This window comes from Triticum dicoccoides, chromosome 4B (genome assembly GCF_002162155.2).
Source record: "Triticum dicoccoides isolate Atlit2015 ecotype Zavitan chromosome 4B, WEW_v2.0, whole genome shotgun sequence".
Classification (NCBI taxonomy): domain Eukaryota; kingdom Viridiplantae; phylum Streptophyta; class Magnoliopsida; order Poales; family Poaceae; genus Triticum; species Triticum dicoccoides.
The window spans coordinates 576,494,149-576,517,493 of record NC_041387.1 but is presented as its reverse complement, the minus strand read 5'-3'; the positions used below and the strand labels follow the sequence as shown (position 1 = coordinate 576,517,493).

General features: G+C 49.4%; 1 protein-coding gene across 1 annotated transcript in view; it reads left to right on the top strand.

The window, feature by feature from the left end:
- The first annotated feature begins 1,411 nt into the window (after positions 1–1,411).
- LOC119292829 overlaps positions 1,412–23,345 on the top strand; it is a 47,918-nt gene continuing 25,984 nt past the window's right edge. Inside the window, exons 1-2 of the mRNA XM_037571524.1 lie at positions 1,412–2,247; positions 3,171–3,271. Of these exons, the coding sequence (XP_037427421.1) occupies positions 1,425–2,247; positions 3,171–3,271 (924 nt within the window). The 5' untranslated portion in view covers positions 1,412–1,424. The remainder of the gene's footprint in view (positions 2,248–3,170; positions 3,272–23,345) is intronic.

Sequence of the window (23,345 nt, the reverse complement as noted above, 5' to 3'; positions counted from 1 at the left end):
CTAAAGGAAGATATGGTTGAGCATCTGTGCGCGGTTAAGGGGGACAACAATGTTGGAGTGTAATATTTGAACTTTTTAAATTAGAACTACTGCTGCATTTGAACATTTGAATTATTTTAGACTTTGTATGTGGCTATTTAAACATGCAGAATTAAAAAAATTGGGGTTCGATGTATGCGGGTAGCGTTGGATGGCCGGCTCCTGCATCCGTGTCCATGGACTGATCACTCCTTGTTCCCTTACAGATATCGAAGCAAATTTGCAGTTCAGCGTTGGAGATGCCCTTACATGACAATAACCCACTACATATTGACATGTATTACCCCGTCTCAAATTACTTGTGTTATATTAGATACATATGTATCTAACACTAAAATGTGTCTATATAGACAAATCAAAGACACATAATTTGGGACGTGTGGAGTAGAAAGTATCATTACCCACAAGCAAAAGCAATGGTCTTGAACATGGCTAAGGTTAAGATGATGACTTATTTATCGTCATCCTATATACCTAAATAGTTCATCCTCACTATTTCTATTATGTGGAAGGTGATGTGTTTGTATATCTGATTCTTTGGGGTTGATTTTTTTCCAGCAGGTTTGTCTCGGCCACGCTGTCTCATGGAGCAAAGAACATGATTGTGTGTCTTAATTCTCCGAGTCCAGTTCTTACCGACCAAGGTCGGCCAACCTCGGCCTTGTCGGAGAGCGTGCTAGATTTGTATTCCCACAACTCTGTCTATGCGGAACTGGGGTTTTCTACAGGCTCTCTTCGACGTTTTCTTTTTCAAGACGACAATTTGTTATGCAGACTACTATCACTAGCGTCTTCTGCTCTATATCGACAACTTCCTAGCTGCTGCTTCTACAAGTTACTGAGTTTAAACAAGTTTACTCCGCTGAGACGGCGGCCTAGAGAAGGTAACGAGATTTCCTCACGGTATGTCGTCGGTGGATGTTGGAGAAAGAAGACCATGTACCCCCATTTTTAATGTATTTTAAAACTTGTTAAGGATGTCTTTTAAGAGTATGTGCTACTTAAATACTATCTCTATATCAAAATATAAGACTTTTTTGACACTCAGAAAATGTCTTATACTTCGATACGGAGGGAGTATATACCACTGAACTTATTCGAGAAGAAAGAAGAAAAGAAAAGAAAGAAACCGGAAGGTTGGAGCAGCGAGGGGGAACCGAGGAAGGCCGGACGAGGATCCTCTGCCGTTCGGCAGGGTGCCGTTCGACCACTGACTGATGGACCCATCGGGAAACAGGCCCACATGGCAGCGCCACAACGGCAGGAGCCGCACGTCAGGGAAGCCGCTTCCGCAGGTTCCCGTACCACCACCACCCGTGACTACCCCTCCCCTGCCTCTGCAGCCTCCACCCGCACCACTGCTCCGCCCAAATCCCACTCCTCCGATGGGCCGAAAGAACCGCAACCCCGCGCCAAACCCTACCCCTCCTCCCCGGGCCGCCGGCGGCATTGCCGCCGTGCGCGCCGACTGTGACAAGGCCCTCGCGTACCTCCAGCGCGGAAACCCGTCCAAGGCGCTGCGACTGCTGAGGGACGCCGTCGCGCGCCACGGCGAGGGGTCGCCGCTCCTCCACCGCGCGCAGGGCACCGTGCACTCCCGCGCCGCCGCATCCCTCAACGACCCCGCCGCCCGCGCGCGCCACCGTCGGGACGCGCTCCAGGCCGCCCGCCGCGCCGTCGAGCTCGCGCCCGACTCGCTCGAGCTCGCCCACTTCCGCGCCCTGCTCCTCTACGAGGCTGCCAACGACAACTGCACCTACGAGGAGGTCATCGCCGAGTGCGAGCGCGGGCTCAGAATCCAGGAGCCCTCCGACCCGGCACCCCACTCGCTCAGGCTGCCTGCCCCTGAACCCGACAAGGTCCGAACCGAGCTCCGCAATCTCGTCCAGAAAGCCAATCTGGCCTCCGTATCCCTGTGGGTCAAGAAACTCGGCGGCGATGAATATGGTGACAAGCTTGGGTTTTTACGCCTGGCTAATGAGCCCTTGGAGCTCCGGCCCCTACCTGCAGCGCCAGTCCCTCGCCAGGCCAAAGGGATCAAGAAGGCTACAAACACCGCTGAGGAGCGCCGCAAGAAGATCGAGGTGCAGGTCGCTGCGATGAGGCTGGTGGAGCAACAGCAGCTGCCGCGCCATGCTGCCGTCGCTGCCTCCTCCTCACAACCACAGTCAGAGGAAGATGAGCCCCCCTGCTCGTCATGTCAGTCTGGTGTGAAACTGCGGCCCTCTTGAATCTTCCTTCAGTTCGTTTCATGTGAACCTGAAGTTGCCTAGGGACTAGACAAAATGGCATCCCTTTCCTTCGCTAATCGTTTGTGCTACTTCTAGTTGGTAACTAGTTCTCCAGTTCTTACTGAGTTTGTGAACAATGCACTGAGAAATTTAAGTAACTAGTGCCTACTTTATCTGCATGTCCGATTACCCACAATTTAATTTTGCTTTCATCCCAATCTAATGTGCTATCCATGTGGGATGTTCTCTATATACTTGTTCATGGTTACTGCGTAGGGCTTAGGAATAACATTCATGTCAATCATGCCACTGTATCAGAATACAACCAACCAGCAGCACCTTTTCTAAAGAGTCATATGATGTGTTATTGACCCCGACAATGACCATTAGATTTTGTTTTGTTGTATTCATTAGATTGTTTCTCTTTTGCCTGAAATTGTACTTTAAGGGATTGCAAGAGGCGACGCTGGGTTTTGTGCATTGAGTTGTGCAACGGAGACCACATCATCACTGGTCTCGATGATGTTCTGGGATGATGACGTCCAAACCCAACCTGATGGCTAGTTGGCTACTGTGCCACCATTCTGAGTCTCACTTTCGAGTTGCTTTTATTCAAGTGATGTAGCCATAGTTGACTAGCATCTGTAAAATTGCCTGACAACACCGCCATATGATTTTTTTTTCTGTTCAATACTCGTGCATTTATCTTCATATGTTTCTAGAGGACATTTTGGGATGAAGGTTACAGTTTCTTGCTCTTGGGAGGGTGTTTTGTTATCTATGGATTTGCCTAAATTGACTAACATTAGGTTTGTGTAGCATTGTTTTTTTCTTGATATATAAATTCGTCTAAAATATTGATCTATCAGGTTTGATATGGTCGTTTCTTTGCGAATGCAGAGATTTGGAATTGCCAACGAGCTAGTTGCTGTACCATTGCTTGCTATCAGATGTGCCATTTTTCTTGCTATATAAATTCATCTAAAATATTGATCTGTCAGGTTCAATATGGTTGTTTCTCTGCGAATGTAGGAGTGTTGATGGAACTACAAGCCTAAATGTTGCTCTGTTGCCAACTGCTCCTACTGAATTGCCTAAAGTTAATAGTTTCTAGTTGCTTGTCAATTTCATATGGTTGTTTATGTGTGGAAGTATGTATGTTAGGACTGTGAACTTGCTTATTCAATACTGCTACCAACTTGCCCAATTTTATACTCCCTCCATCTCAAAATAAGTGTCTCGACTTTGTACTATAAAGTTAGTACAAAGTTGAGACACTTATTTTGGGACAGAAGGAGTAGTTTCCAATTGTCTCTCAGGTTTCATGGGTTTTGTTTCTTCCATGTGAAAGTAAGTTTGCTCGAAATGTGAATTTGCGCATTCTATTTTGTATGTTGCTACTAACTTGCCTGACAAAGTATTTGGTGCATCAGGACCTGTGGTGTGCCCGATGTACCCAACCTCGGTTTAAATATTTATGAACTTCAGAAAGTTCTGAAGAATTTAAGTAAACAAAAACATATATGCAACACTCCACAAAATACCAAAATCAATAAAACAATACTCAAGAAACAGAAACAACAAATTCAGTGTTAACAATGCTAATGGGGCTGAGATCATGGCCCGATTTAGATTAGCTATTACTAGGAAGATATATTTGTCCTTCTGTTTCTCGGGTTTTTTGTTTTGAATTTTGACTTTGGTAGATATATGGTGTGTATGTGTCTACTAGTTCATTGATGGCGCGTTTTGCCGCGCCCGTCCATTTTCTCAATAATTTGATAGATTTTTTCGTAAAAATTTGGACACATGAAATGGGAGATAAAAATATCATAAGCGATGATATGCAACTGGTTCAAGTGTTCAGCGGTCATTACAAAGACTAAACTGACCCCTATATTGGAAAGAAATCAAAAAGGTTTTCACTATGCTGGTATTGTCATATCTTAGGATGTCTTGAAATGAGAAATTACTAATGCTGGCCGTAAGCTGATTTATTTTGAGGATATAAGCTGATATAAATATAGAGTGAAGGAACTTTTAATATGTCCATAGAGTGACATCAACTCAAAACTTAATGTGTCTGTTATAGCCGAACACTTTATAGGGCTGTGCTTCCATGACTGCGAGATGGTTTGAAATAAGAGGTGCATTTAAGTTGTACGTCCCATGTCACGGAGATTCCTGTAAAATGGTATGTTTATGTTAGTTCAAAAGTTCACAACTATATTAGAGAGCACTGATTACCTTATACAGTACCTACACAGTTGTAAACAAGCAAGAGCAGAAATTAGGAAGAGAACCTAAATGATGCACGATAGAAACGGAGGAGTATTGCAGATGCATCCTTCAAACAATCATCTCTCAAGATGAATTGGATTGTCGGAAAACACATATTGTAGAACCTACCTCAGCATATGAAGACAAACCAATTGTGTCAAAAATGCAAGCATTCGATCAATGTCAACATCATATTCCTCAGGCATCAAGTTTAGAACCTACCAATTTCCAAACTATAAGAAAGGAACTGAAATCGCAAAACAGGATTCCAAATTTCAGCCGGTGGATGGTTCATAGTTATAAACTTGTTCCTGATAGCTGCTGAGAAAACATTTCCGGCATTTTCAGAAGTTTGGGAAGAAAATAGTACAATATACCTGAGCATATGATGACAGACCAACTTTGTGCCAAAAGTGCAAAACATATGATGAATCTCACCACCCCACTCCTGTGGCATAAAATTTAGGACGTATACATTCTCAAACCATAAGAAAGGAACTGAAATCAAAAATCAAGGGGTCCAAATCTCAGCTGGTGGATGGTCCATAATCATATCCTTGTTTCTAGTAACGGTTGAGAAAGCCTTTCTGGCATTTTCCTGAAGTTTCGGAAAAAAGTATTTGAACAACATAGTTCGATGTAAACCAAAACTATGCATAGAGCCTATTGGGTCATCTTCAGCTTGATTCAGAAAAATGATAAACTAATGCAATCTAAATAGAATATGATTTTCATTTCTAAATTGCACTATTGCAGTCTAAGAATGTGTTCCTTTGAGCAACTAAGGAAGTTATTTAGAATCAAGCATAAAACATCAGTTTAGTTTGTGAGTCCCCTATGACCAATTCAAACAAGAGGAGCATGACTATTTAAATTTGCATTATTTTTAAAACAAAATAGATCCAAAATCCTTTAGTGGTCATTATATTTGATTGGACATGCTATACGGAAGAGTGATAAGGTATATTTCTTGCCCATTGTAGTTCATTCATTCATGGTTCTAAGAAATTAAAAAGAATAGAAGAAAAATTTAACTTTAGTATAGAGAAGATCGACAAAACCTAATACTTGCATAAGGTTCAATGAGTAGTCTCCCTTACATCTATGGGTTGCATGTTGAAAGAGTCAGCCCAGCTCTGGCCTCTGCTTGGAACCGTGCCCATGAGGTTGCCTCCTGTGGTGGCCATCAAATCAACACTAATGTCATAAATGGTACCCAAATTTTAGTTATCATACATGACTAAGTGATACCAAATAAAGAAGAAGGGAACGAATTACCATGTCCACTTTCGTCCATTGCTAAAGGAGAATGCACACAAGAAGAACACTAAGCTTCATTCCTTAGCTTGGACTGTGTGCCTCTTCTGCTTTGAAATTGGATGTAATACAACCAGGAATCTAATTACATGAATTGAATCAAATATCCTACAACCAGGAATCTAGGTACATGAACTGAAAATCAAATATCCACATAGGAATCCCCATACGTGAAATTGAATATGTACAGTATACGAAAAATAATTACTTAACTGACCTGAAAAGTAGTACCCCCTCTGTAAACTAATATAAGAGTGTTTAAATCACTAAAGTAGTGATCTAAATGCTCTTATATTTCTTTACGGTGGAAGTATCAGTTTTGCTGAGTATTGTGAAGTAAGAACTCAACCACAGTACCTTGTATCGAAAACACATAGATCTAAAATGAAAGGGGAAGGGAAACAGGGACGCTTGCCGGTTGCAGGGCAACAAACTACGCTGTGAAGCGGAACCCAGGGCACACACAACAATTGCAAAAATTGATAGAACCGGATGGATAATCCAAACGATTGACCGCTGTTGGATTCAGGATCAAAGCATCCTAGGTCATGAACTAAAATCTGGTGGATGGAGTTTCACGATTACCTAACCCTTTGTCCTTCTCCCTGTGGGCGGCTGTCAAATACATCGATGGTCGGGCCATCGAACAGGAATCAGGATGCTAGACCTGGCACTCAAATGCATGGACAACTGGGTTCTCAAACTGGAATCAGGATGCGAGACCTCTCTCAAAACTATAAGCATCTTGAATAAAAGAGGGGCAAGTTGTACCCGTAGGGGAACGCATGGCCGACATGGAGGGAAACTAGAAGCGTGATGGCCGTCTTGGACGGCGGTGCACCTAGGGACGCTGATTCTACCAGCGCTGCCACTAGGGAGCTACGTCGTGGCGGGCGCCACCAGGCGCCGCTCGCACTGAACAGCCGGATCACCATTTCTCGATCGGTCCATCTTGCTTGATGTTTCTTTGTTTTCCCGATAGATGGGTTTGTGTGTGTGTAAAAGGCCCAATTAGCCGCAGAACAGCCTAATGAACCAGAGGCTTTCAATTCGGCCACGGGAGTAGCGGCCGTATAGGACAGCTCGCCAGTTTTACGGGTACGCCTGTGATGCTACTGTTAGGGAACGCGGTAATTTCAAAAAATTTCCTACGATCACGCAAGATCTATCTAGGTGATGCATAACAACGAGAGGGGAGAGTGTGTCCATGTACCCTCGTAGAGCGAAAGCGGAAGCGTTTCAATAACGCTCTTGATGTAGTCGAACTTCTTCGCGATCCAACTGATCAAGTACCGAACGTACGACACCTCCGCGTTCAGCACACGTTCAACTCGATGACGTCCTTCATGCTCTTGATCCTGTTGAGGACAAGGGTGAGCTCCGTTAGCACAATGGTGTGGCGACGATGATGATGATGTTACCGGCGTAGGGCTTGGCCTAATCTCGCGGATGGTATGATCGAGGTGTGTAACTATGGAGGGGGGCACCGCACACGGTTAAGAGAAACTTGTGTGTCCTAGGGTGCCCCCTGCCCCCGTATATAAAGGAGCAAGGGGGAGGCCGGCCGACCCCTAGAGGGCACGCCCAAGAGGAAGAGTCCTACTAGGACTTCCTAGTCCTAGTAGGATTCCACTTCAAGGGAGAGAGGAGGAAGGAAGGAGAGGGAGAGGGAGTAGGAAAGGGGGGCGCCTCCCTTCCCTTGTCCTATTCGGACTCCAAGGAGGGGGCGCGGCATACCCTGGCTGCCCTCCTCTCTCTTCACTAAGGCCCATGGTGGCCCATTAGTTCCCCCCCCGGGGGGGGGGGGGAGGTGTTCCGGTAACCCCTCCGGCACTCCGGTTTTACCCGAAACTTCCCGGAACTCTTCCGGTGTCCGAATAACATGGTCCAATATATCAATCTTTATGTATCGACTATTTCGAGACTCCTCATCATGTCCGTGATCTCATCCGGGACTCGGAATAAACTTCGGTCATCAAAAACACATAACTCATAATACATATCGTCATCGAACATTAAGCATGCGGACCTTACGGGTTCGAGAACTATGTAGACATGACCGAGACACATCTCCGGTCAATAACCAATAGCGGAACTTGGATGCTCATATTGGCTCCTACATATTCTACGAAGATCTTTATCGGTCAAACCGCATAACAACATACGTTGTTCCCTTTGTCATCGGTATGTTACTTGCCCGAGATTCGATCGTCGGTATCATCATACTTAGTTCAATTTCGTTACAGGAAAGTCTCTTAACTCATTCTGTAATACTTCGTCCTGCAACTAACTCATTAGTTACAATGCTTGCAAGGCTTATAGTGATGAGCATTACCGAGAGGGCCCAGAGATACCTCTCCAAAACACGGAGTGAAATCCTAATCTTGATCTATGCCAACCCAACAAACACCTCCGGAGACACCTGTAGAGCATCTTTATAATCACCCATTTATGTTGTGACGTTTGATAGCATAAAAGGTGTTCCTCCGGTATGGAGTTGCATAATCTCATAGTATGAGGAACATGTATAAGTCATGAAGAAAGCAGTAGCAATGAAATTGTAAGGATCGTAATGCTAAGCTAACGGATGGGTCATGTCCATCACATCATTCTCCTAATGATGTGATACCGTTTATCAAATGACAACACATGTCTATGGTTAGGAAAAATAACCATCTTTGATTAATGAGCTACTCAAGTAGAGGCATACTAGGGACACTATGTTTTGTCTATGTATTCACACATGTACTAAGTTTCTGGTTAATACAATTCTAGCATGAATAATAAATATTTATCATGAAATAAGGAAATAAATAATAACTTTATTATTGCCTCTAGGGCATATTTCCTTCAGTCTCCCACTTGAACTTGAGTCAATAATCTAGATTACAAAGTAATGATTCTAACACCCATGGAGTTTTGGTGCTGATCATGTTTTGCTCGTGGAAGAGGCTTAGTACGGGTCTGCAACATTCAGATCCGTATGTATCTTGCAAATCTCTATGTCCCACTCCGACACTTGATAACGGATGGAATTGAAGCGTCTCTTGATGTGCTTGGTTCTTTTGTGAAATCTGGATTCCTTTGCCAAGGCAATTGCACCAGTATTGTCACAAAAGATTTTCATTGGACCCGGTGCACTAGGTATGACACCTAGATCGGATATGAACTCCTTCATCCAGACTCCTTCATTTGTTTCTTCCGAAGCAGCAATGTACTCCGCTTCACACGTAGATCCCGCCATGACGCTCTGCTTGGAACTGCACCAACTGATAGCTCCTCCATTCAATAAAAATACGTATCCAGTTTGCGACTTAGAGTCATCCGGATCAATGTCAAAGTTTGTGCATCGACGTAACCATTTACGATGAGCTCTTTGTCACCTCCATAAACGAAAAACATATCCTTAGTCCTTTTCAGGTATTTTAGGATGTTCTTGACCGTTGTCCAGTGCTCCACTCTGGGATTACTTTGGTACCTCCCTGCTATGCTTATAGCAAGCACACATCAGGTCTGGTACACAACATTTCATACATGATAGAACCTATGGCTGAAGCATAGGGAATGACTTTCATTTTCTCTCTATCTTCTGCAGTGGTCGGGCATTGAGTCTGACTCAACTTCACCTTGTAACACTGGCAAGAACCCTTTCTTTAACTGATCCATTTTGATCTTCTTCAAAACTTTATCAAGGTATGTGCTTTGTGAAAGTCCAATTAAGCGTCTTGATCTATCTCTATAGATCTTGATGCCCAATATGTAAGCAGCTTCACCGAGGTCTTTCATCAAAAAACTTTTATTCAAGTATCCATTTATGCTATCCAGAAATTCTATATCATTTCCAATCAACAATATGTCATCCACATATAATATTAGAAATGCTACAGAGCTCCCACTCACTTTTTTTGTAAATACAGGCTTCTCCAAGAGTCTGTATAAAACCATATGCTTTGATCACACTATCAAAGTGTTTATTCCAACTCCGAGAGGCTTGCACCAGTCCATAAATGGATCGCTGGAGCTTGCACACTTTGTTAGCACCCTTTGGATCGACAAAACCTTCTGGTTGCATCATATACAACTCTTCTTCCAGAAATCCATTCAGGCATGCAGTTTTGACATCCATCTGCCAAATTTCATAATCGTAAAATGCGACAATTTCTAACATGATTCGGAAAGACTTAAGCATCGCTGCGAGTGAGAAAGTCTCATCGTAGTCAACTCCTTGAACTTGTCGAAAACCTTTCACAGCAAGTTGAGCTTTGTAGACAGTAACATTACCATCAACTTTAGTCTTCTTCTTGAAGATCCATTTATTTTCCATGGCTTGTCGATCATCGGGCAAATCCACCAAAGTCCACACTTTGTTCTCATACATGGATCCCATCTCAGATTTCATGGCCTCAAGCCATTTCACGAAATCTGGGCTCATCATCGCTTCCTCATAGTTTGTAGGTTCACCATGGTCTAGTAACATGACTTCTAGAACAGGATTACCGTACCACTCTAGTGCGGATCTTACTCTGGAAGACCTACGAGGTTCAGTAGTAACTTGATCTGAAGTTTCATGATCATCATCATTAGCTTCCTTACTAATTGGTGTAGGAATCACTGGAACTGATTTCTGTGATGAACTACTTTCCAATAAGGGAGAAGGTATAATTTCCTCATCAAGTTCTACATTCCTCCCACTCACTTCTTTCAAGAGAAACACCTTCTCTAGAAAGGATCCAGTCTTAGCAACAAATATCTTGCCTTCGGATATGTGATAGAAGGTGTACCCAACAGTTTCCTTTGGGTATCCTGTGAAGACACACTTCTCCTTTTGGGTTCGAGCTTATCAGGTTGAAGCTTTTTCACATAAGCATCGCAGCCCCAAACTTTAAGAAACAACAACTTTGGTTTCTTGCCAAACCACAGTTCATAAGGCGTCGTCTCAACGGATTTTGATGGTGCCCTATTTAAAGTGAATGCAGCCGTCTCTAAAGCATAACCCCAAAACGATAGCGGTAAATCAGTAAGAGGCATCATAGATCGCACCATATCCAATAAAGTACGGTTACGACGTTCGGACACACCATTTCGCTGTGGTGTTCTAGGTGGCGTAAGTTGTGAAACTATTCCACATTGTCTCAAATGAAGACCAAACTCGTAACTCAAATATTCACCTCCACGATCAGATCGTAGAAACTTTATTTTCTTGTTACGATGATTTTCCACTTCACTCTGAAATTCTTTGAACTTTTCAAATGTTTCAGACTTATGCTTCATTAAGTAGATATAACCATATCTGCTCAAATCATCTGTGAAGGTAAGAAAATAACGATACCCGCCACGAGCCTAAACACTCATTGGACCGCATACATCGGTATGTATTATTTCCAGTAAGTCAGTAGCTTGTTTCGTTGTTTCGGAGAATGGAGTTTTAGTCATCTTGCCCATGAGGCATGGTTCGCAAGCACCAAGTGATTCCAAAAGTCCATCAACATGGAGTTTCTTCATGAGCTTTACACCGATATGACCTAAACGGCAGTGCCACAAATAAGTTGCACTATCATTGTCAACTTTGCATCTTTTGGCTTCAATATTATGAACATGTCTATCATCACGATCGAGATTCAACAAAAATAGACCACTCAGCAAGGGTGCATGACCATAAAAGATATTACTCATATAAATAGAACAACCATTATTCTCTGATTTAAATGAATAACTATCTTGCATTAGACAAGATCCAGATATAATGTTCATGCTCAACGCTGGCACCAAATAACAATTATTCAGGTCTAAAACTAATCCCGAAGGTAGATGTAGAGGTAGCGTGCCGACGGTGATCACATCGACCTTGGAACCATTTCCCTCGCGCATCGTCACCTCATCCTTAGCCAATCTTCGTTTAATCCGTAGCCCCTGTTTTTAGTTGCAAATATGAGCAACATAACCAGTATCAAATACCCAGGCGCTACTATGAGCATTACTAAGGTACACATCAATAACGTGTATATCAAATATACCTTTCACTTTGCCATCCTTCTTATCCGCCAAATACTTGGGGCAGTTCCGCTTCTAGTGACCAGTCCCTTTGCAGTAGAAGCACTCAGTTTCAGGCTTAGGTCCAGACTTGGGTTTCTTATCTTGAGTAGCAACTTTCTTGTCATTCTTCTTGAAGTTCCCCTTCTTCCCTTTGCCCTTTTTCTTGAAACTAGTGGTCTTGTTGACCATCAACACTTGATGCTCCTTCTTGATTTCTACCTTCGCAGCTTTTAGCATCGCGAAGAGCCCGGGAATAGTCTTGTTCATCCCTTGCATGTTATAGTTCATCATGAAGCCTTTATAGCTTGGTGGCAGTGATTGAAGAACTTTGTCAATGACACTATCATCAGGAAGATTAACTCCCAGCTGAGTCAAGTGGTTATGGTACCCAGACATTTTGATTACGTGTTCACTGATAGAACTATTCTCCTCCATTTTGCAGCTATAGAACTTGTTAAAGACTTCATATCTCTCTACTCGGGCATTTTCTTGAAATATTAACTTCAACTCTTGGAACATCTCATATGCTCCATGACGTTCAAAGCGTCTTTGAAGTCCCAATTCTAAGTCGTAGAGCATGGCACACTGAACTATCTAGTAGTCATCAACACGCTTCTGCCAGGCATTCACAATGTCTGCAGTTGCTGGCGCGGGTGGTACACCTAACGGTGCTTCCAGGACTTAATTCTTCTATGCAGCAATGAGGATAATCCTCAAGTTACGGACCCAGTCCGTGTAGTTGCTGCCATCATCTTTCAACTTAGCTTTCTCTAGGAATGCATTAAAATTCAAAGTAATGGTAGCACAGGCCATTGATCTATAATAACATAGACATGCAAAATAACTATCAGGACTAAGTTCATGATAGATTAAAGTTCAATTAATAATATTACTTAAGAACTCCCAGTTAGATAGACATCCCTCTAGTCATCTAAATGATCACGTGATCCAAATCAACTAAACCATGTCCGATCATCACATGAGATGGAGTAGCTTTCAATGGTGAACATCACTATGTTGATCATATCTACTATATGATTCACGTTCGACCTTTCGGTCTTAGTGTTCTGAGGCCATATCTGCCTATGCTAGGCTCATTAAGTTTAACCCGAGTATGTCGGATTTCGGGTTCCTGCAGACCCTTGAGGCTCGAACACTAGGGTGCGCGCGGAGATTACGCCCTCTGTCTACCTGCTCCTCACTGAATCGCTAGGACCTAACTACGAAAAGATCAACACAAAAAACACAGGGTTTATACTAGTTCGGGCCACCATTGTGGTGTAATACCCTACTCCAGTGTGTGGTGTGGTGGATTGCCTCTTGGGCTGATGATGAACAATACAAGGAAGAACAGCCTCGCGAGGGTCTGTTCTTGGCTGGTGCGATGAACTGCTAGGAGGAGCTCAGTCGCCCTATCTCTCTCTTCCCATCCTAGATGTATGCCAGCTACCAGATGATTATCTCTACCCTGGGGGTGGCTAGTCCTATTTATAGGCAAAGGCCCTGGGCCTCTTCCCAAATATTGAGCGGGAAGGGCGCCAACAATTGGCCATTTTGAAGGGGAACATCGGGTACGCTTATCCTGACTAAAGTTGGTCCTCGCTTGTCAAAGGCTCTGGTGGTGACGCCGGCTTGGGCTCCACGGTGACCTCCATCCTGCCGTTGGACTAGTCTTGGTCTTGTTGCACCGAAATGGATGACTTTGCTTGATGCTCTCTCCTGCGCTTGCTCCCCTTGCACCAAAGAGGAAAGGAGGACACTGCGCGGGCTGGCACCCGACTGGCGCCCTTGGTCGTCATGGCTTGCGTCATGGGCACCTCGCGAGGTACCCCGCCTTGAACTCTCCGCCTCCTCGTGAGCCAGCCTGATGAGGCCGTGCGTAAGGAAGCTCCTTGTCATCCGCCCCGCGAGGCTTGGCCCCTCGCGAGGGTCTTGAGCTTGTGTTGATGAAGATGGGCTGTGCTGGGCCCCCTTTGAGCCACACCGCAGGCCGCAGGCAGGCAAGTCTGGGGACCCCCGTTCCCAGAATGCCAACAGTAGCCCCCGGGCCCACGGCATGCCCGGACTTGGCCGAGCAAAGAGTTGAAAGGGCAAGTGCGAAGCATCGCGGGCCCTAACAGCCTGCGGTCTTGGGCGCTGCATGGCGGTTGATTGGACGTGGCGGCACCGTTCCCCCACGATGCCCCGGCAACTGCGTGAGCTGACAAGTCCCTGCATGCAAAAACTGGTCATGATTACCTGCGATCGTGGAAGCCGACGGTTGGCCTCCTCTGGCTGTAAGTATGGAATGGCGCGAGCCGTTCCAGTTCATCTTCCTCTGCTACTTCTCCTCTTCTTCATCTTTGCCGCTGCTCCGCCTTGCCGCCATGGCTCCGATACACCGGTTCTTCGTGGAAGAAAAGGGGAAGGCCCCCCGAGAGGGCCCCGACCCGCTTCCGTCAAAGAAGAGGTTGGTACTCTGCCGCCGAGATGAGGGCGCGCGACAGGAGGTGTCGAGGCCTTGGTGCGAGCGGCCGCCGCCAGGGTTTCCGCTGCCCTTGTACGCCCGCCTTGAGGGCCCTGCGGGAGCTGGTGCTGAGCCCATGGACGACGCCGCTGTCAGTGCCGGCGGGTCATGGCGGTGCGTGTTGTCCCTCCGGGAGCTCACGCTGAGGGCTCCTCCCGAGAGTTTGTGCTCCACGCCGCCATGCCCCCTCGGTCTTGGATTCGCCTTCCTCCTTCCTTCGCCTTCGAGATTCCGCCTAGGGGGCCTGTCAGGCTCTGGCTGCAGCACGCCGATTGCCAGACTCCTGCGACCGATGCGGATGTTGAGGTCGTCGCTCCAGGTAAGGTCTTCATGACCCGGGGCTGGGGCGAGATCGCCCGGGTTTGCAGGACGAGCAGCACCCTCGTGATCCACCTGGAGTTCGACGGTGCTTCCATGATGCTCTTCAAGGTCTTCGAAGAAGATGGGCGTCGGCTGGAGTGCTGTCCCAGAGACAACGGCAAAAGCCCCGGAGCGGCAAGGACCAGGCCTGCCGTCGCACGTTCTTCCAGCAGCTCCTCAAGCGGCGAGGGTGCTGGAGGATCCAGCGACTCCGCCGAGCTCTTCGCAACTCCAGAGACGAGCGGCGACAGCTACGAGCCCTTGAGCCTGCGCCGCTCTCGGAGCAGGGCGGGCTCGTTAGGCCGCCGCCGTCTCTGTTTCGGATGAGGTTGGCGCCGGTGCGCGGCGGCCCACTGTTGATGATGGTGTCTGCCGTGACGGTTCCTGTAGTTAGGACTCCTTAGGATATGCGTCTTTTGTCCCTGCGAGGAGCCAAGAATACACCCCGTGGGGGCTTGTAAGGTGTCTGTAGCTCCATTTGTCAATATGATCCTTATCGTGAAGCGGTGCGAGATGCTTATTCCGTCCTAGCTTAGTTTCTTCCTTTCAGACCTCACGAAGGCTTGGTGCTCTGCACTGACAGGTCCCGGTCCCAAGGCGGCTTCAGCCGTCGCTGGTATGCCAGGTCGTGATGCCATGGTCAAGGCCAGGAGGTGAGCGGCCCGGGGTCCAGTAAGAGCCCCTGAGTCGCGATGCTCAGGAGGTCCCGTTTGGCGCTCAAGCAGCTATCATTTGGTGAGAAAGGAATGTGACGTTGCTAACACGGGATTGCATTGGATGCGGTGACGGTGCTGCGATAGCTAGCGCTTCCGGAGAGTGACTTATCTCAAGGGTCGGGAGACGCTTCCTGGTGCGGCGCTAGGTTCGTGCCTTGGCCGGCGAGAGGTTGCCTGGCGAGGTCTCCGCGTGCCTCTCTCCTCTCGCCTCTGCTCCCCTTTCTGCTCTGCGTCCTCAGGTCCCGACCCTCGAGCGAGTCTCAGCCGTCGCTGGTTTGCTGGGGCGCGATGCCGTGGGCAAAGCCAGAGGGTGAGGGCTGGAGAGCCTGTAGGAGCCCTGAGTCACGATGCTCACGCACCCCCCTTTTAACGCGCAAGCGGTTCGCGCGAACGAGAGTGAAGTGGACGCCTTGAGGGCCTCGGCTGGTGCTTCTCCTTGGGGGGGGGGGATCCTGCAGACCCACCACAAAAAGAGCAAAGTCCGCCATGACAAGCATCGGTCAGTCGTTAGTTGCTCTGGAGAGGCGACGAGGCACTAAAGGCCTGGTGAGGTGTGTTGGGGCACCCGTGAACCGACGCGGGACTCATGGGGCCCGACCCCAAGGCGGGTTGCGCCCGGCACTAGGCCCTGTCTTGGAGTGTGTTCCTGCAAATTTGGCTAGATGCCGGTGCTCTACGTCCTCGGGTCCCGGCTCTCGGGCTGGTCTCAGCCGTCACTGGTATGCCAGGTCGTGATGCCGTGGACAAGACCAGAGGGTGAGGGCCGGAGAGCTGGTAGGAGCCCTGAGTCGCGATGCTCAGGCACCCCCCCTTTAACGCACAAGCTTTCGACATCCAAGAAGAAAAGGTACCGTGAACAGGCACCAAATAACAAGCATGATGGGTCGAAAGCATGGCCCTAAGATAAATGCAAAAGGGGTACATGCCACTGGGTCTGACCCAAGCAGCTTGGGGATAATGCAGCCCGAGGGGCGCCCCCAGCAGAGTAAGCTAAGAACATGAAATAAAAGGGATACACGCCGCAGGGACGGACCCACGCGGCCTGGGAATAATGCGGCCCTGAGGGCGCTCCTAGCTAGAGATGAAACTTGAAAGATGTCACCTGATGATGCTGGAGATGGAGGGGTGTTGATGTAGCAGACTCGGTGGGCTGCGGGAGCCGATCCTCACGAGCCCCCAGGCCCTGGGGCCTCGGGAGGCTCCGAAGGCGCTGGTGGCTCCTCGCAGACCATCTCCATCTCCACCAGGGCTGCGGTGCGCCTGACCTCTTGAGCCCCCAGGACGACCCTCATGAGGCGCTGGTACGCGGCTGCCGCGTTCGGCAAGCCATAAGGCATGCGAATGTAGCTGTTGGGCGGACCCTCGCAGCGTCCCACTTGCAAAGGCCAGAGGCGCTCCTGAGACGCGGCTCGGTTGAGCCCTGGTATGTCGATGCAGACGCGCAGCCCACCATCCTCGCTTGGATGGGGGGCCACAGCGGGTAGGCGGCGGCCGCCTCTCATGACTCTCGACTCCTGTAGCTCCTGAATGGCCTTGCTGGCGAACTCCTGAGGGTTTGGCCCTCCTTGCCTTGCTCCTTCTTGAGGGAAACGTTCCTCGAAACACGCCTCCACGTGGTGCCCAAGCGCCACCCTTGTGACCTTGGCGAGGTCGACGGCCCTCCAGGGGAGAGCCCCCGAGCCCTGCCTGAGGGGGGCGCCGGGCGTGCCTCCCTATGCGATAGAAGGAGGTTCCCCTTGAGCAGGCGCGGGCCTTGAGGGGCCTGCCTCCTAAGGGGCCGGGCCGGGCGATGTCTTCTCATTCTTGGGCGCGGCCTCGGGAAGCCTCCTGCTTCCGCGGTCCGGGTCTTCCAGTGACGCGGCCTGAAAGGCTCGCTCCAGGGAGCACACTGCGTCTCTCTCTTCGCAGGGCACCGGGATGACTCCGCCACTTCCTGGCATCTTGAGGACATTGTAGCCGTGGTGGGTCACGGCCATGAACTTGGCCAGCGCTGGGTACCCGAGGATGGCGTTGTACGGCAGGCGAATGTGGGCGACATCGAAGTCAATGAGCTCGGTGCGGTAGTTATCGCGTGCCCCGAAGGTGACAGGGAGGCGAACCTGCCCGATCAGGACCGTGGAGCCGTCGGTGACTCCGGAGAAAGGCTTGGTTGGCTGAAGCTGATTGTAGGGCACTTGGAGATTGTTGAACGTTTCCACATACAGGACGTTGAGTCCTGCCCCGCCATCGATGAGGGTCTTGGTGACTAGCACGTTGCTGATGATTGGGGAACAAAGCATCGGGAGGACTCCGGCTGTAGCCACGCACTTGAGCTGATCCGCGGAGATGAACGTGATGGCGCATGCCGACCACCTGAGAGGGCGTGTGGCCTCGAGCTTGGGAAGGGCTGCATTTACTTCACGGGCGAACTGCTTGAAGATGCGCTAAGAGGATGGGGCTTGAGCTCTGCCCAGGATGCAGGCGATCGCGCGTGGCTCCTGGAAGCCCCCAGCCCCCTCGTCCTGATGACGGTCCTCGTTTCTTCTTGGCTGCGGTGACAGCGGAGGGAGGCCTGCGTTCCCTTGCGGGCGATCCTCGCGAGGCTGATCCCTCCAGCCTCCCTCGCGAGGCGGGTCCTGCCAGCGATCCTCGCGAGGTTGGTCGCGCCACCCTTAGCGTGGGCCGCGGTCTTCCCAGCGTCCTGTGTTCCTTCCTCCTCCCCGGCCGTAACCCCGGTCGTTGCGGTCGGGACGTCGGCCGACCCTTCCTTCACGCACGGCCCAGAGCTCTTGGCATTCATTGGTGTTATGGGTGTGGAGGTCGTGGTACACGCAGTACCGACTGCCCTTGGAGGGTTCGGGCTGATCTCTGCCCCGCTTGGTGTCTGGCTCTGCTGCGAGCACGGCAGCCCCCTTATGCTTCACGTCCTTGGCTTTGGGCTTCTTCTCTTCTGGGTCTGCGGCAGGCAGCTTGAGGAGAGAGAGGCGCCCCTCCTCAGCCCTGGCACACTTGGTCGCCAAGTTGAACAGCTCCAAGGAGGTGCACAGGTCTTCATGCATCGCCAGCTCCTCCTTCATCTTGACGTCGCGCACGCCGTCAGAGAAGGCTGAGATGATGGCCTCCTCGGTCACCTTGGGGATCTTGAGGCGCGCGTTGTTGAAGCGCTGGATGTACTTCTGCAGGGTTTCCCCTGGCTACTGCTTGATACGGTGCATGTCGCTCACGGCGGGTGGCCGGTCGCAAGTACCCTGGAAGTTGGCGATGAAGCGGGTGCGCATCTCGTCCCAGGAGGAGATCGTGCCTGGTGCCAGATTCAGGAGCCAGGTGCGGGCCCCGTCCTTGAGCTCCATGGGAAACCAATTCGCCATGACCTTCTCGTCTCCGCTGGCGGCCTCGATGCCCAGCTCGTAGAGCTGGAGGAACTCTGCAGGGTCAGCCGTGCCGTCGTAGCGGGGAGGCAGGTCCGACTTGAACTTGCCGAGCCACGCGATGCTGCGTAGCTCGGGGGTGAAGGCGCGGCAGCCCGCTGTGGCCACATGAGGCCTTGGGCGACGAAAAGCTTGGTCCTGCGGGTCCCCATGTGCTGCAGCTGGGAGCAGCGTGGGGTCTTGACGTGCCGGAGCAGGGAGCGCTCGAGCAGCTTCTCGAGGGCGTGGGACTTCTTGGCAACTCTGCTCCTGCCACGCTGGCGCCTGACAGGGGGGGCTCCGCTCAGGGGCCGCGCGCCTCGGAGCCAGGGCGCCTTCTCGAGGGGGAGGCGGCTGAGGCGCCCCGGGAGCTTCATTGCCCACGCAGGGCAGGGCATGGTGCAGCAAGAAGGACGGCGCGGGGGAGACCCCAGCGGCGCGGACGAGCTCGACGACTCGGTCGAGCCACTCCTCGTAGACGTCGTCAATTGGGCGGTAGCGTAGGAGATCGTTTGCCGCGATGAGCGCAGCTCAAGCCTCCATGGCCGCGCGGGGCACGCAAGACGAAGAACCAGCAGGGGTGAGCAAGGGTGTAGCAGTGCGGCCGTCTCGCCTCATGGATGGGTGCTGGGACGATGCTTGCTGCTCATTCCCCGCCGGGCCAGTGGCGGCGTTAACGGCGGGTGACGGGGAACGATGGGGGCGCCCGCCGACAGGGGCCGTCTGGGCGACGCGGGAAGCGAGGGCGGCTCGCACTCGGCGCGGGCCCGTCGAGTGTCTGACATGGACACGATGGTCGGAGAAGAACAGGGCGACGGGAGGCGAATTCTGGCGCACACCTACCTGGCGCGCCAAATGTCGGATTTCGGGTTCCGGCAGACCCTTGAGGTTCGAACACTGGGGTGCACACGGAGATTACGCCCTCTGTCTACCTGCTCCTCACCGAATCGCTAGGACCTAACTACGAAAAGCTCAACACAAAAGACATAGGGTTTATACTGGTTCGGGCCACCATTGTGGTGTAATACCCTACTCCAGTGTGTGGTGTGGTGGATTGCCTCTTGGGCTGATGATGAACAATACAAGGAAGAACAGCCTCGCGAGGGTCTGTTCTTGGCTGGTGCGATGAACTGCTAGGAGGAGCTCAGTTGCCCTATCTCTCTCTTCCCATCCTAGATGTATGCCAGCTACCAGATGATTATCTCTACCCTGGGGGTGGCTAGTCCTATTTATAGGCAAAGGCCCTGGGCCTCTTCCCAAATATTGAGCAGGAAGGGCACCAACAATTGGCCATTTTGAAGGGGAACAACGGGTACGCTTATCCTGACTAAAGTTGGTCCTCGCTTGTCAAAGGCTCTGGTGGTGACGCCGGCTTGGGCTCCACGGTGACCTCCATCCTGCCGTTGGACTGGTCTTGGTCTTGTTGCACCGAAATGGATGCCTTTGCTTGATGCTCTCGCCTTCGCTTGCTCCCCTTGCACCAAAGAGGAAAGGAGGACACTGCGCGGGCTGGCGCCCGACTGGCGCCCTTAGTCGTCAATGCTTGCGTCATGGGCACCTCGCGAGGTACCCCACCTTGAACTCTCTGCCTCCTCGTGAGCCAGCCTGATGAGGCCGTGCCTGAGGAAGCTCCTTGTCGTCCTCCCCGCGAGGCTTGGCCCCTCGCGAGGGTCTTGAGCTTGTGTTGATGAAGATGGGCCATGCTGGGCCCCCTTTGAGCCACGCCGCAGGCCGCAGGCAGGCAAGTCTGGGGACCCCCGTTCCCAGAACGCCGACAGAGTATTCTGCGTGTGCAAAACTGGCTTGCACCCGTTGTCACACCCGATCATCATGTGGTGTCTCGGTACGACGAACTGTAGCAACGGTGCATACTCAGGGAGAACACTTATACCTGTAAATTTGGTAAGGGGTCATCTTATAATGCTACCGTCGTACTAAGCAAAATAAGATGCATAAAAGATAAACATCACAAGCAATCAAAATATGTGACATGATATGGCCATCATCATCTTGTGCTCATGATCTCCATCACCGAAGCATCGTCATGATCTCCATCGTCACCGGCACGACACCTTGATCTCCATCGTAGCATCATTGTCGTCTCGCCAACTATTGTTACTATGACTATTGCTATCGCTTAGTGATAAAGTAAAATAATTACATGGCGATTGCATTGCATACAATAAAGCGACAACCATATGGCTCCTGCCAGTTGCCGATAACTTTGTTACAAAACATGATCATCTCATACAACAATTTATATCACATCATGCCTTGACCATATCACATCACAGAAGCCCTGCAAAAAAGTTAGACGTCCTCTACTTTGTTGTTGCAAGTTTTACATGGCTGCTACGGGCTTCTAGCAAGAACCATTCTTACCTACGCATCAAAACCACAACAATTTTTCGTCAAGTGTGTTGTTTTAAACTTCAACAAGGATCGGCCGTAGTCAAACTCGATTCAACTAAAGTTGGAGAAACAGACACCCGCCAACCACCTATGTGCAAAAAGCACGTCGGTAGAACCAGTCTCATGAACGCAGTCATGTAATGTCGGTCCGGGTCGCTTCATCCAACAATACTGCTGAATCAAAGTAAGATGTTGGTGGTAAGCAGTATGACAATTATCGCCCACAACTCTTTGTGTTCTACTCATGCATATAACATCTATGCATAGACCTGGCTCTGATATCACTGTTGGGGAACGCGGTAATTTCAAAAAAATTCATACGATCACGCAAGATCCATCTAGGTGATGCATAGCAATGAGAGGGGAGAGTGTGTCCACGCACCCTCGTAGACCGAAAGCGGAAGTGTTTCAATAACGCAGTTGATGTAGTCGAACTTCTTCGCGATCCAACCGATCAAGTACCGAACGTACGGCAGCTCCGCATTCGGCACACGCTCAGCTCGATGACATCCCTCATGCTCTTGATCCAGTTGAGGATGAGGGTGAGTTCTGTCAGCACGATGGTGTGGCGACGGTGATGATGATGTTACCAGCGCAGGTCTTCGCCTAAGCTCTACGGTGGTATGATCAAGGTGTGTAACTATGGAGCGGGGCACCGCACACGGTTAAGAGAAACTTGTGTGTCCTAGGGTGCCCCCTGCCCCCATATATAAAGGAGCAAGGAGGAGGCCGGGTGACCCCTAGAGGGCGCGCCCAAGAGGAGTCCTACTAGGACTTCCTAGTCCTAGTAGGATTCCATTTCAAGGGAGAGAGGGGGAGGAAGGAGAGGGAGAGGGAGTTGGAAAGGGGGGCGCCGCCGCCCCCCCTTCCCTTGTCCTATTTAGACTCCAATGGGGAGGCGGCCTGCCCTGGCTGCCCTCCTCTCTCTTCAGTAAGGCCCATGGTGGCCTATTAGTTCCCCTGGGGGTTCCAATAACCCCTCCGGCACTCCGGTTTTACCCGAAACTTCTCGGAACTCTTCTGGTGTCCGAATAACATGGTCCAATATATCAATCTTTATGTCTCATCCATTTTGAGACTCCTCGTCATGTCCGTGATCTCATCCAAGACTCTGAACAAACTTCAGTCATCAAAAACACATAAGTCATAATACATACCGTCATCGAACGTTAAGCGTGCGGACCCTTCGGGTTCGAGAACTATGTAGACATGACAGAGACATATCTCTGGTCAATAACCAATAGTGGAACCTGGATGCTTATATTGGTGAAGGAAATATGCCCTAGAGGCAATAATAAAGTTATTATTTATTTCCTTATTTCATGATAAATGTTTATTATTCATGCTAGAATTGTATTAAGCGGAAACTTAGTACATGTGTGAATATATAGACAAACAAAGTGTCACTAGTATGCCTCTATTTGACTAGCTCGTTGAATCAAACATGGTTAAGTTTCGTAGCCATAGACATGATTGTCTTTTGATTAAAGGGATCACATCATTAGAGAATGATGTGATTGACTTGACCCATTCCGTTAGCTTAGCATTTGATCATTTAATTTGTTGCTATTGCTTTCTTCATGACTTATATGTGTTCCTATAACTATGAGATTATGCAACTCCCGAATACCGGAGGAACACTTTGTGTGCTACCAAATGTCACAGCATAACTGGGTGATTATAAAGGTGCTCTACAAGTGTCTCCGATGGTACTTGTTGAGTTGGCATAGATCGAGATTAGGATTTGTCACTTTGATTGTCAGAGAGGTATCTCTGGGCCCTCTCGGTAATGCACATCACTATAAGCCTTGCAAGCAATGTGACTAATGAGTTAGTTGCGGGATGATGCATTACGAAACGAGTAAAGAGACTTGCCAGTAACGAGATTGAACTAGGTATTGAGATACCGACGATCGAATCTCGGGCAAGTAAACATACCGATGACAAAGGGAACAACATATGTTGTTATGCGGTTTGACTGAGAAAGATCTTTGTAGAATATGTAGGAACCAATATGAGAATTCGGGTTCCGCTATTGGTTATTGACCGGAGACGAGTCTCAGTC